Here is a 13,599-nt window from a genome sequence, read left to right as displayed (position 1 = left end):
AGCTGCTTTTGTTGTTTTGTTTGAGGTGCTGCTGTTCAGTCACTTCGCCTTCTTGTCGTGGGAAAACAGGTTCCTTGCAACCAGCAAGCTCGCTGTAAACTTTGCAAGACGACCACATTTGTTTTGTCCAAAGGTGGAGAAACACCAGCCTTCAGTGGGCTCAAGCCATCACCCCCGCCTCCCTCACCTTTGAAAGGTCTTAAAAATGTCTCAAATTTAACTAAAACCTGCAAGAACCCTGTGAACAAAGAGCAAAATAATAATAATAAAAATGTTTTTTTTATTGGCGCCTTTAAAAACACTCGAGGACGCCTTACAGGCACAAGGACAGAACACACATACAGATAAATTGGTTCATTAAAATATAAAAGGCTCTGCAGTCTGAGCGCCCGTGGACCTGCTTTCTTTCGGCCTCCACTAATTTCGATGCCAACATGGCGGCCGGCGCGCTGCGGCGGTGGGATGGGGAGCGAGGGGCGTTTGAGTAACGACCTCAGAGGTCATCGCCAAGTGAGAAGTTTCCCTGTGAAGTTGTGACTTCTGACTGAGCTCATTAAAAGTGAATGATGTCAGCGGAGGTGTCAGAGGCTGAGTGTGTAATTACACCGAGAGACCGTCTCCTGAAATATTAAGAGGAAATGTTGATGGAAGTGTTTACTAGAATTAAAATATTCCCCTAATGACACAATGAGTTAGTGCATGTGTGAGAGGACCGGCTGCTCTCTGGTCACATGTCAACATTGCCCCCTGGTGGTGGAAACAGGGTAGTGGAACATTTATTCTGCCTTTGTGTCTGTCAGAGGAGAAGGAGAGAAATCATCATACATACATGTTTTACTCAGCTTGTGGGGAAAGTTTAACCCTTACCGTGAACATATCTCTGTGAGGAGCGATGTGACGGTCAGCGGCGTGTCTGTCCCTGCAGGAGCTGTACTCGCAGTCCTACGACGCCGTGGGCGTGATGTTCGCCTCCATCCCGGGATTCGCCGACTTCTACTCGCAGACGGAGATGAACAACCAGGGAGTGGAGTGCCTGAGGCTCCTCAACGAAATCATCGCCGACTTTGACGAGGTGAGCCGCAGACTTTTCAAAGATGGAGGCGACATCTGTGTTAGATGAAAGCATCTGGATCGGTGCAAAGTGGGAGAGGGGAGAGCCCACACTGCAGGGACAGTGAGAGTGATGTGGTGCAGGAAGAAGGAGCCTGTGACGGTGTTCAGCATGTTTCACACTTAAAACATCACAAACTCTCTCTCTGTGTTTTCCCACAGTTGCTCGGCGAGGACCGTTTCCAGGACATCGAGAAGATAAAGACGATCGGCAGCACCTACATGGCCGTCTCCGGGCTGTCGCCTGAAAAACAGGTCAGACTCAGTAAAAACTCGTTATGACTGATATTATCGGAGGTGTTAATCTAACACACACACACACAGACAGTTGTGAGGCAGTGGCGCTGGCCTCAGCCTGCTGCTCTGCTGACTCCTCTCTCTGCTCTGGCTCCTGCAGCAGTGTGAAGATAAATGGGGTCACCTGTGTGCGCTGGCAGACTTCGCTATCGCCCTCAACGAGAGCATCCAGGAGATCAACAAGCACTCCTTCAACAACTTTGAGCTGAGGATCGGTAAGAGGGGCGGGGTTCCGTCTGTTGCCAGCTCACACAGAGTCTTCTTTGTTTCATGGATGTTCTCTGATGCGTCTTTGATCTTTGCTGCAGGCATGGCTCACGGCTCGGTGGTGGCCGGCGTGATCGGCGCCAAAAAGCCGCAGTACGACATCTGGGGGAAGACCGTGAACCTGGCCAGCCGGATGGACAGCACCGGCGTGAGCGGTAAGATCCAGGTGCCCGAGGAGACCTACCTGATCCTGAAGGAGCGTGGGTTCGCCTTCGAGTACCGCGGCGAGATCTACGTGAAGGGCATCAGCGAGCAGGAGGGCAAGATCCGAACGCACTTCCTGCTGGGCCGCGTCCAGCCCAACCCGCTCATCCTGCAGCCGCGCAAAATCACCGGGCAGTACTCGCTGGCGGCCGTGGTGCTCGGCCTGGTGCAGTCGCTCAATCGGCAGAAGCAGAAGCAGATCCTCAACGAGAACAACAACTCGGGCATCATGAAGGGCCACCACCACTACAACCGGAGGACGTTGTTAGCGCCCGGCGGCACCGAGGTGGGCAGCGGCCATCACGCCGAGGCGGCGGATAAGACTGAGCTGTCCTGAGGAGCAGACTGGAGTTTCAGTTCTGTGCAGATTCTCTCGGAGGCGGAGCCGCTGGTCAGGCAGAACGGGTCGCGGTGGTTGAGTTAAACCTGAAGAACGCTGGCATGTTTACAAAAAGAGTTGTTGCAGTTTGAGCTTCTCCTCACAGGAGGTGGAGGCTGCTGAGGGCCTGGTCCGCCTCTGACTCCATGTCGATCACACGATGGCAGCACAAAAACTCATTTCAGGGCAGGCCACCGGGCTCAGACCCAGCTGTGCAGCCTGGTCCAGGTCAAAGGCTACATTCAGATTACAGGGCTGAAGACACTCTTATCTGGTTTGCTTAGTCTGTGTGGACACACAAATCTGGACTTGACTCCTGAATTTGGGTCATTAGGTCAGAATCCATGCAGTGTTTGTGAATATGCATGTGTGGAGTGTTGTCGGTGTCAGACATGGAGGAAAGAAGCACAGCAGTGTCCAAAACAGCAGTCTTTTCTTTCTGATCTGATGCTCATGTTGCCTAGCAACCTCAAAGTTTGGCTGTTAGAGTTCAGGTCTTGTTACCAAGGATGGACCGGCCTTGTGGCCCCGCTGCGATGCGGTCAGGACACCACAAACGCTCTGAATGTAAAGTGTGTTTACAGCTGCAGTCAGATCAGAGTGAGGCGAAGTTCAAACTGCCGAACCTTCAACATCATGAATGTCATTTCCAATGAATGAAGTCCACCTCTCACCAAAGCTCCTTCACTCCTCCCACTGGGGTTTAACTCAGCCACTCAGACCACCGCTGCCTCCTTAGCTCTGAGTTTAATGAAGGTTTTTTGAACTGAGACTCTACTTCGGATGAAGAGGAGGAGGAAGAGGAGGATGTGGTGGGGGGGAAGGGAGGGTTCTGTTTTCATCTGCCCTCATCTGTTCGATGTCTGTGTGACGGACCCCCTCGGACTGTCTGACCTTCCTCCTGTCGTTTCCCCTTTTTTTGTCGCCCAGCCACCGACCCCCCTTCCCCAGCCTGAGACCCAGGAACCCCGCCCCGCTCTGACCCTCGCCTGGTGTCGATGTTTCTTTTTTGTATTTCTTTTATATATGAGAACACAATAAAAGGGGTCTAATTTTTTATGTAAGCCACGAGTGTGTGTGCCTCTTTGATTCTCATGGTGTGGGTCTGTCGTGTGTATGATCACGTGAGAACTACACAAACAGAGATCAGCAGCAAAAACAAACTGACAGTTATTAGAAGAAGAAGGAACGAGGAGACTTTTCGAGGCCAAACTTCCTGCACACGTGAAGTAAACACTTGACAGCTGGCATCAGACGGACTGCGGGTCAGTCAACGGCTTCCAAGCGTTGTGTTGTCCATTAGGACGGTGACCGGGTCATGAATCCTCAGTGCAGAACTTCACTGAGTTTCTGAGCTGAAGTCAAAATAAAAGTTTAAATGCTGAGAAAACACACACACACACCAAGGAAGCAGTGGATTACTCCACCGCGTAAAGTAGTCCCCATCAAAAGCACGACTTCCTTGTACTGTGTCGATGTTTGATAAGAGCTGATAAATAATCATTTTAAAGGTTTTTCAGCTGTTTGTTAAAAACGGATCCTAAAAATATGGAGAGAGTAATATTTAGACAGATGTTTAACAGAGGTGTTGCTGCTGTGGGTCTTTTAGATGTTTACAGTGTGAAAGGAACATGAAGGGAAAGTCTTCAGGAGCTGACTTCAACTATTTTGAGCTCTAAAAGTCAAAACGTCTTCTGATCAGACAGGAAACCCTGCTGGTTTGTGGGGACACAGTGGAGGAGATGAGCTCCTCCTGCAGTTCACAAAAGTGTCCACATGATGGCGACAGACTCCAGGTTAGCCTCCTGCAGTGACTGATCTGTCGTCCCTTCGTCTGTTCTTTACTCTGACCTGGAGCCTTCATCCTGCTGAGGAGGAGGAGGAGGGTTTTTTTATTATGAATCAAAGCTGTGTATTATCACCATCAACAGCCTCAGTCTGTTAAAGAGGGCGGGGCAGAGGAGGAGACCATGTGACTCAGAAACAGGAAGTGACTGTTCAGTTGGTATTTTTGGTATACAGCATCTAACATAATGGCTTTGTGTAGTGGACACCTGATAGTCGCTTCTTGACCACTAGGGGTCAGTATACAACCAGAAATGATAAATTGCTGTGATTAATCTGGATTAAAACACATTAATAACTGTTTTTGTGCAGCGCAGCTGAAGTATCTTAAAATGCTGTTTGACTTGAGAAGTTCACACACTGCAGCTTTAAATGTCCTCCCACTGTGTGTGTGTGTGTGTGTGTGTGTGTGTGTGTGGAGCCATCGCTGATGAATAAATCTGTAAATCAACCAGGGAGCATGCGGTCACCACAGAGACAAACACAAACACGCTGCATTCGGAGAAATTGATCGTTCTTCTCCCTCATATAGATTTTCTCTTGACATGGAGGAAAAAACAGAGGAGGAGGAGGAGGAGGAGGAAACAGCGGGAGAGGCAGAGATGTGGGTTGCTATGGTGACATCGGCACGGCGAGGCTGCAGTGTGTGTGTGTGAGTGTTTAAAACAAAAACAACTAAACACAAATTTACATCAGTTCATTGATTAGAACAGAATTTCTTCATGGAATGAACTCTCTAGACTTCCTGCTCTATAGGGGGCGCTCTGGAGGCAGTCCCACACCACAAGCCACTTCCCAGCATCCTCCATTCTGATTGGACACATCCAACCAGCAGCAGCAGAGCCCCTTTATATATATATGTGTGTGAGGACCCCGGCTGCCATGGAGGAAGGACCTGCTGTCCCATCAGTCCTAATGTGAACTGACCTGAGCTATTAGCAGCATGCTAGTGTTTCATTTATGGTGATGTTGCCCTCTAGTGGTGAACAGTTGGGCAGCAGTTAGTTCTGAGAACAGTTTAACACACACACACTGATTTCTCCTGTCTCTCACACACTCTCAGTGCCGATACCATCACAGCTCGGGTTTATTACCTCAGATGCATCCACCCGTCAGCTCCGTCACTTTAACAGCAGCAGGGAATAATAATAACGAGCTCATCTGAAGTGATGGCAGGAGGACCGGGTTCACCGAGTTCATGCAGAAACCAGCTTCTCTGCATCAGTTGGTTATAAAAATACTAAGTGAATCTGAATGAGACGTCACCGTCACCATGGCAACCGCCTCCTTCCCGTCTGTGATGCTCCTCCATTGACCACAAAGAGTCAACCGCCATCTGTGGCAGGAGGCGGAGTGGGAGAAGAGACACACACAGAGGCACACAGCATGACACAAACACACACCACATGCATGCATATAAAGCTGAGAGCAAACACAACGCTGGACACTCCAGGTGTAAACGTGTTCATTAAAACGTTTTAACTTGGAGGTCTGCGAGGTAATGACTTCTTTTTGAAGCCACCCTCTAGTGGACACTGGAGGAACTGCAGCATTGCCCTTTATGCTCACACTTTCCTCACAAATCTATCCAGTGCGGCTAACAGCCACGTGCTAACAGCCGTGTGCTAACAGCCGAGCCGCTGCTGGTCCGGGCTCCTCCTCCTCCAGGTTCTGCTGTTTGGAGGAGGTATCGGCACTTTTGGGGGTTTTATTTTCCTTCCTGCAGACATGTCAGCTAAGATGCTACATGGTAGCTTTCAAAGCTCCTCGGCGGCTGGTTGTGTTTCCCTGGTTGGACAGATGACGGGCGGTTCCTCATGGTTTCCTGTAAAGACGAAACACCTGATGCGTCTTCAGACTGATGGAAGTTTAAAGTGTTTCCAGTCAGTTCTTGTCTGTGTCTAAATGAATATTTTTGTTGAATGCAAAGAATTTGCTGCCACACACACACACACACACACACACACACGTGTCCCTACACTCCCCCCCTGGAGACTGAGCGCCCTACATTCAACCATCAAACCCACTGTTACATAAAACCACCGCCGCCACACAAGCCCGCTTGCTGCCTGTTGCTAGGCAACAAGCCCCCGAGCCCACATCAGTGAGTCTCTCTGGCTGTACCTGAAAGTGCTCAAATGGGTCAGTGAGGACAAAAGAGAAGAGACAAACCGGACGAACGAAGAAAAAAGAAAAACATTTAAATGTGTCCCAGGGAGCGACCATAATGAGGAGGAGGAGGGAGAGGGGGAGGAGGAAGAGGGGGAGAGGGGGGAGGAGGAGGAAGAGGGGGAGGTAGAAGAGGAGGGGAGGAAGAGCAAGAAGAGGAGGAAGAGGGGGAGGAGGAGGAAGAGGAGGGGAGGAAGAGGAGGGGAGGAGGAGGAGGAGAGCTGCGAGTGCAAAATTACACAGGAACTGTCTGTAAAATCCAACTCCCAGAATGCACTGGGCTGGTTGCTGCTTCAAACAGCTGATCATCACAGTGAGGTGAACCTGTTAACAGGTCTAACAGTCTGTGCTGCGTCTGTTTCTTCCTGGTTCTTTTGGGATCATGGAGTCTGGATCCAGAGAATGTAAAAACAACTTTTCTCACATTGATTTTTTGAAGTTTTATTTAAACAGAGGTGAAGAGAAACTCTCATGTAGCAACTGTAACCACAGAAGCGTTGTGGGTCCTTGAGTGTCATCAGCCTTCTGTCTGTGCAGACAGGGTTTCATTGATCAGTGATGAAGATCAGTGATGAAGATGAGGTCTGATCACTCAGAGTTCACGCCCGCCTCGCAGGCTGGGAGCGTCTGGAGTTCACGATAATGTCAAACCGTTATTCTGAGTAAAAGGCGACAAACAGCCAGAAAAGGTTCATGATGGTGTGAAACACCGAAACACTGTGAACGCAGCCCAGACCAGTGAGGCTCCAACTCTGCACGGCTCCACTTAGCCTAAGAGCGCCCCCTATCAGCAGAGGTCGGTCAGCTCAGAGTCCTGACGTTTACACACACAGAGTGTCTGACTCACCTCCTGTTGGATCTCCTGTGCAGCAGCAGGTCTCCACACGGCCTCTGAATTATTCACGGATCCTTCATCAATGTTTGATTCCACATTTTATGATTCAGCGCTCCGCCTCATGATGCGCTGCTTCTGAAATGTACCCGGCCGCGCCGAGGTTAGGGAGGAGGAGGCAGACCTGAGGACGGCTCCGGACCCGGGACAACCCTGAAGGAGCTGAAAGCTGAAAGCTCAGCAGCTCCATCGGGTTCTCCATCAGGCTCTGAAAGCTCAGCAGCTCCATCGGGTTCTCCATCAGGCTCTGAAAGCTCAGCAGCTCCATCAGGTTCTCCATCAGGTTCTGAAAGCTCAGCAGCTCCCTCGCGTTCTCCATCAGGTTCTGAAAGCTCAGCAGCTCCATCGGGTTCTCCATCAGACTCTGAAAGCTCAGCAGCTCCATCGGGTTCTCCATCAGGTTCTGAAAGCTCAGCAGCTCCATCAGGTTCTCCATCAGGCTCTGAAAGCTCAGCAGCTCCATCAGGTTCTCCATCAGGTTCTGAAAGCTCAGCAGCTCCCTCGCGTTCTCCATCAGGTTCTGAAAGCTCAGCAGCTCCATCGGGTTCTCCATCAGACTCTGAAAGCTCAGCAGCTCCATCGGGTTCTCCATCAGGCTCTGAAAGTGTACGTTTACAGTATTCATCCTGTTTGTTTCTGAACGGTTCTGACTTTCTTTAAACTATTTCATTTTCATACAGGACCTGGACTTATTCCTCATCTATGCTGCTGTCTCAGATGTTCGACTCTTTTTTTCTCACGTCATCCTCAGAACTCCGGCTCAGGGTTCAGGCTGCCTCGCTGCAGGAGCTCAGAGATTACAGCATCTTCTCACTGTTCTTTGTTATATTTTCATGGGTGTAATGGTTGCTAAGCAACAACAGCAGTGTTTCAGAGTGTGAGGAACACAGAGAGGAGCTGCAGACAGGCTTCGATCCTTTCCGGCTCGGCTCTTCCTTTGCATGTGAAATGTGTTTTTATTGGTGGACCAGAAGTTTCAGCTGCATCCGAGTTTAAATACTGAGAGAGAGGCGGCCATGTTGGAGGAAGACAGAAGCCCTGACAGGCTGCATGATCCGTTAAATGACAGTCCAACACCGTGGCTGAGTATAAAGATGGACGACAGACCAAAACATCTCGCTCACGGCGCCGCCAGCCACCAGGAGGCGGTCCAGATGTCACGTCATTCATCTTTATGTACAGTCCATGGATGATGCAGCACCAGGTCTGGATGTATATTTATTTATCACTCTCCTCCTCCACCCCCCCACAGACTGATGGAGGCCAGCGTCCTCTCTGCGGTCTGGATTCTCTCATTCAGCCCCTGCTGCTGCTCTGTGACCCACTTCCTCTCCGGGGATCAATAACCTTCATCTGACTGAATCATATCTGTGTGAGGGCTGCTATGTGTGTTTGAGTGGAGAGCATCAGCTGTCTGTTTTAACCCTTCAGTAGCCGTGATCTCTGGTTGGGTTGTCCAGGCTTTGCTTTGCTTTGCTAGTTTCTTCTAGTTGGTTTAGTTACCTTCATGTTCAGTCCTCACTCTCCATGGTTTCCTTGAACTTCCTGTTTTATTTTGAAAGGTTCCCTGCATGTCTCTGTCTTACTTCCTCTTGTGTTCTCCACAGTGACTGCATGCCCGCCCTGACTGCTCCCACTGTCTGTGGTCCTCCCTCCTGGTTGGGTTCGGTTCTGTTTTCAGGTCTTTGGTTCATCTTTTGTTTGTTTATTTGGATCCTTTGAGTTTCTGGATTTTTGGGGTCTTAAATTTAGGCTCACTTGTTGAATATTTTTGCCTTTTGTCTTTGGGCCCCACGCACCTGAACACAAGTATGCACTGATGGCAGCGATCAGGACAAAGTGGACCAACCAGCAGCCTCTGAAAACGAATCTTTCTGAAAACTCCGGCAAAAGTGGAGATTTCGGAAAACGCTGTATTCGTGTTTGAATGTGAACTGCGCGTCAGCTGGCGCGACCTTATTTGTGTAGTAACGCTGCCAGAGCAGCTGTAGTCCAGTAATGGAATCATTTTCTCCTTCCTACACTGCCACCCACAGGCCAGGTGGAGTCATGACGGCTCTTGGGAGCATATTTATGCAGGTTAATGTAAACAGAAACGAGGACGCCTCCTGAATCACGGCCTGTTACGCTCAGTGATCACAGCACTGCTGCGCGGCGCCATCGACTGTCCTACATTCTCAGAGTCTCCCTCCAGCGTCTCTCCTGGGACAGAGGCTGCTGCTTGTCTGCGGTTTAAGAGGTTTAGCGGCTGAGAAGTGACAGGAAGTGTTGGGAGCTGACGGCTGCGCTGACAGGACGAGGTGGAGCTGTTGTCAGCAAACACTGCAGGCCGGGTTATTTCTGGGAGGACGGTGCGTCTGTGAGCAGGACGGAGCTTCAGGTGAAGGTCTGTCTGTCTGCACAGTGTGAAGCTCAGCAAAGACACACACACACACACACGAGACGTCTGTCCTCTGTAGCCTCGGGTTCCATGGGTAGTTTGCTGAAGGGGCGGGACAGAGGAGGAGACACTGACACAGGAAGTCTTTTATTTCATCTGTCGTATCACCCTGTCTGATCTTAGCACCGTGTATCCGGTCAGGTTTCGGCCTCACACACAATCCCATCTTCCATCGTCACACGCAGTTATTCACATGACCACAAGAGGGCGCTCTGCCTTCTGATGATCAGACAGACATGTATCTTCATATTTAATCTTGATGCTTATAAGGAGTATTTATAAAGCTGTGTGTGTGTGTTTTTATGATCCACTGAGTACCCAGACGTGGACTGACATGGCAGACACGGGACCCTGGGGAAGGACAAGCTGCTAGACTGGCTTAAGGAGAGGGGGGGGGGGGTGGCGATGATGTTTGGCTTGTCAGTGCTGCTGAACCCACATCCAAGAACCAGTCTCACCCCAACACACACACACACGCCGCTGCCTCACACTCCCCTAACAGGATGTGACAGGTCTGCCTCTGAACAGCGCTGCACCCCGAAACATCGCAGGATTTCTTGGTATTTGTGTTTTCAGCCACACCAGCAGCCAGACTCCAGGGAAGGTAACGGATCCCTGCTCCCTCTGCCAGCTGGCTGCACCTCCCCAGGTCTCAGGCCAGAACCTGATGCTCAGATTTGATGTTGCTCATGCATTGATTTGTAGGGATCAGAAAGAGCGAGCCCGGCCAGCAGCAGATACCAGTTTAGACCGGGTTAGCTGTTAGCTAGCTGTTAGCTGACTCTTTGTAAACATGTTCATAGTCATGTGGCCTAAGTATGCAAATGCTAATTGATGCTATCATGCTAACAGCTGTCATACATTCCACCCCACTAGCAAGTACATCACAGATGTTTGCTAACAAGTGGCTAAATCATCATCTAGATGTTTGTGCTGTGAAGAAGGTCAGAGGTCACGGTGGTGTCATTTAGGCTTTAAAGATGGCGGTGTTCATGAGTCAGGATTATTCTACAAAAACTTTGTCTTGTTAGCTCACGGAAACAAGTCGATGCTAACTTCCTGGTTAGCCACCTAATAAATCCCTTATGACATCATAAGGGGCTGGAATCATTCAAACACTCTTTTTGATCAGGAACCAGACGAGCTGGATGGGATTGTCTCTTTGTGGGTCTGTAGACACAATTGTTCCATCCTGCTAAAGCAGATTTGTTTTTTCTGGACGTCCAGCCGAGGACCTCACGCGCCGCTGAGCGCTGTTTAGCAAAGCTCCATTTTCTAATCCAAACCGCTCACAGGTCTCAGGGGCGAAGGGCTGAGCGAGTCGATTGGTCTCTAAGTGGAAGACAAATTGAAGCTTGTTGAGGCGAACAAGCCAAAAATGAACGCTCCCTCTCCCTCTCTCTCTCTCTCTTGTTCTAAAAATGTGGAGACAGACATCCTCAGCGGGGAGCAGAGAGAGCAGAGAGCCAGCTGAAGCTAGCGGAGCAGAAAAGCAGCATCAAGCTGCAGTCTGCAGTGTTTGTTTGGAAGAATGTGTCCATGTGTGAGTAAGCAGAGAAACGACGAACCTGATGGAGACATTCTTTACATCAGTGTGTGTGTGTGATGATTACATGTGTGTGTTCCCTGTTAGACCTCCTCCATCAGCTGTAGAAACAGACGTCACATGGAGGTAAACACACAGAAATGACTCGCCGACATCGCTGTGTCGTCTCTGAGAGCAGTACAGTGCGGTATGTATGAGGTTGCCATGACGACGTGGCCACTGAAGCCTGCTGACTCCCCTCTATGGCCCCGGACCAGAGACATGAACGGGGGGGATGGAGATGAAAATTATAACAATCACAGAAACACCCCCCCCCCCCCATTCTCCCACACAGCGGAGCCCGATGGCTGCACAGACCCCCTGCTGGGCAGGATGGAGAGGTGGACAAAAAAAGGAGCGAGGAGCTGGAGGTGGAGGCTGGGTGGAGGCTCGGCAAGGAGCACCTCTGATGGAGTGAACGTGTCACGGCCTTCCTGCTGCTGTGTTGGATTTCTCCTGCAGTTTCATGAAGATCTGCAGGAGCACTTGTTGGACCCTTTCCTCCTCCTGAATGGATGCATGTGACATTTTCCCCACTGAGCCGAGTGCACAGCTCACCGCACAGTCTGAGGAAGAATCTGATCACACAGAAGAAAACAGCGTCCGTGTTTGGGCATCTGGCCGCCTCGATTTAGAGGTGTAGCAGGCTCAGGGCCAACCCAGGGAGATGTCACTGCTGGAGAGATTACATCTACCATCTGGCCTGGGAGCAGGTTGTGGTCCCCCCAGCAGGATCTGGAGGAGGTAACAGGTCTGGGTGTCTGAACGACCCTGATGGAGTACGCTGCAGTAGGGACAGGAAATATACACTCTGAGAGCTGACTGGGACAAAAGGCCCCGGAGGTTTCATCAAACCCTGACGCTCAGACCTTCAGACCTTCAGACCTCCAGCCAGACCGAGCCCTGTGAGCCCAACACAGACAGAATAAAACTGTGGCTGGCAGCACGGGCACCTCCCAGCAACACAGTCCCTGGTTGAATCTGTAACTGGATCCTGGAGCCTGTAAGTGGCTGAACATGGATGGAGCGTCCCCTCATTTAAGAAGCTGTGATGTCACATCAGCACCATGTTCAGCTTGTTAGTGTGTGGAGGTGCGAGCGGCCGCGTACCTGTGTGACATTAACCAAAGCCTTAAAGTGAGACATGAAGATGCCTCCTCCAACTCTTCCTCTTCTTCCTCCTCCTCCTCCTCCTCCTCTGCTCCGCAGCAGCCTGACAGCTAACGCTCTCACAGACCTGTCAGTCTTTGTAATCGTCTGCCAAACTTGTGAGATCTAAATTGGGAGAACAGTGAGAGGACAGTGGGTTTATTGGCTGTGAAGAGCGGCGGCTTAAAGGGACAGAGAGAAGGTGATCTGCTGAGGCAGTGACTAATGGGGATCTATAATAAACTAGCTAACTACTAGCTAATAAACCAATAAAACCAATCACGAAGTGGACCTCAGACCATGGACAGAGCCTGGTCCGAGGACTTCCTGTGACATCATGAGGATGGTCTCTTACCTGTGACACCAGGATGAGAGGACGGCGCGCTGGCGGAGGCAGCGTGGTGCTTCAGCCGGCGTTCTGCTGGCACGCCGTGTCCACTCGCTCCAGGATCTGAACCACACTCTGGACTTGTTGTTGTTGGAAGCGATCAATCAATATGATTAATATGATTAATGTTCAGTGATGAACTGAGATCTGAGTGACATTTCAAAACACAACACACAACTGCTGCTGTGTGTGTGTGTATGCATGTGTGTGTGTGTGTGTGTGCACGCCCTGTGACTTTGTGTGTTCGTGTACATTTGCCATCCTTCTCTCTCTCTCTCTCTCTCTCTCTCTCTCTCTCTCTCTCTCTCTGCTCGATCTATCAGCTGCTCTCCCACTCAGGAGTGGGTAAGTGGGGGTGGGGTGGTGGGGTGCTCTGCAGTGGATGCACTCGTGCCTGTTGCTAGGCGAGAGCCGGCACTGAGGCTGCCTTCACAGCCAATCGTGAGGATGCAGGAAGCGGCTGCACCAATGAGGCGTCAGAGCGGGGCGGAGGGCCGGCGCTCGGGTTCTTCATGGAGTTTTTTCCACTGATTTCTCAGCGGGGTAGTTGTGGCGTGTTGGACATCAAAGCAGGTGTCTCCAGTTATTTCCTGCTTCTTCTTGTAGCACCGGTGGCTTCAGGTTCTTTGTTGTGGCCCGTTAATGGTGATGCCTCCTCACAGAGGAGCTCCAGGGAGCCGTTAAAGCCGCCATTAATTCTGGAAATGAGGCGCCGCCGCTGTCATCCTCCCGTTGTGTCGCCTTTTTTTTTTTGGTCCATTTTTGTCTTCGGTTTGATGCTGCTCATAAACAACATTCATCAACACCGACCTGCAGACAGCCACAGAATTCAGATTTTTAAGGAGTCAGAGAGAATCTGATGCATTTTGTGCAT

General features: G+C 50.5%; 1 protein-coding gene across 1 annotated transcript in view; it reads left to right on the top strand.

The window, feature by feature from the left end:
- Positions 1-2,972, top strand: part of adcy8 (adenylate cyclase 8 (brain)) — a 67,130-nt gene extending 64,158 nt beyond the window's left edge. Inside the window, exons 15-18 of the mRNA XM_028427006.1 lie at positions 926-1,072; positions 1,273-1,365; positions 1,508-1,622; positions 1,716-2,972. Coding sequence (XP_028282807.1) covers positions 926-1,072; positions 1,273-1,365; positions 1,508-1,622; positions 1,716-2,215 — 855 coding nt within the window. The 3' untranslated portion in view covers positions 2,216-2,972. The remainder of the gene's footprint in view (positions 1-925; positions 1,073-1,272; positions 1,366-1,507; positions 1,623-1,715) is intronic.
- The last annotated feature ends 10,627 nt before the right edge of the window (positions 2,973-13,599 follow it).

The sequence above is a fragment of the Parambassis ranga genome, chromosome 17, assembly GCF_900634625.1.
Source record: "Parambassis ranga chromosome 17, fParRan2.1, whole genome shotgun sequence".
Lineage (NCBI taxonomy): Eukaryota > Metazoa > Chordata > Actinopteri > Ambassidae > Parambassis > Parambassis ranga.
The sequence above is the reverse complement of the archived record's forward strand: the minus strand, read 5'-3'. Positions and strand labels throughout refer to the sequence as shown.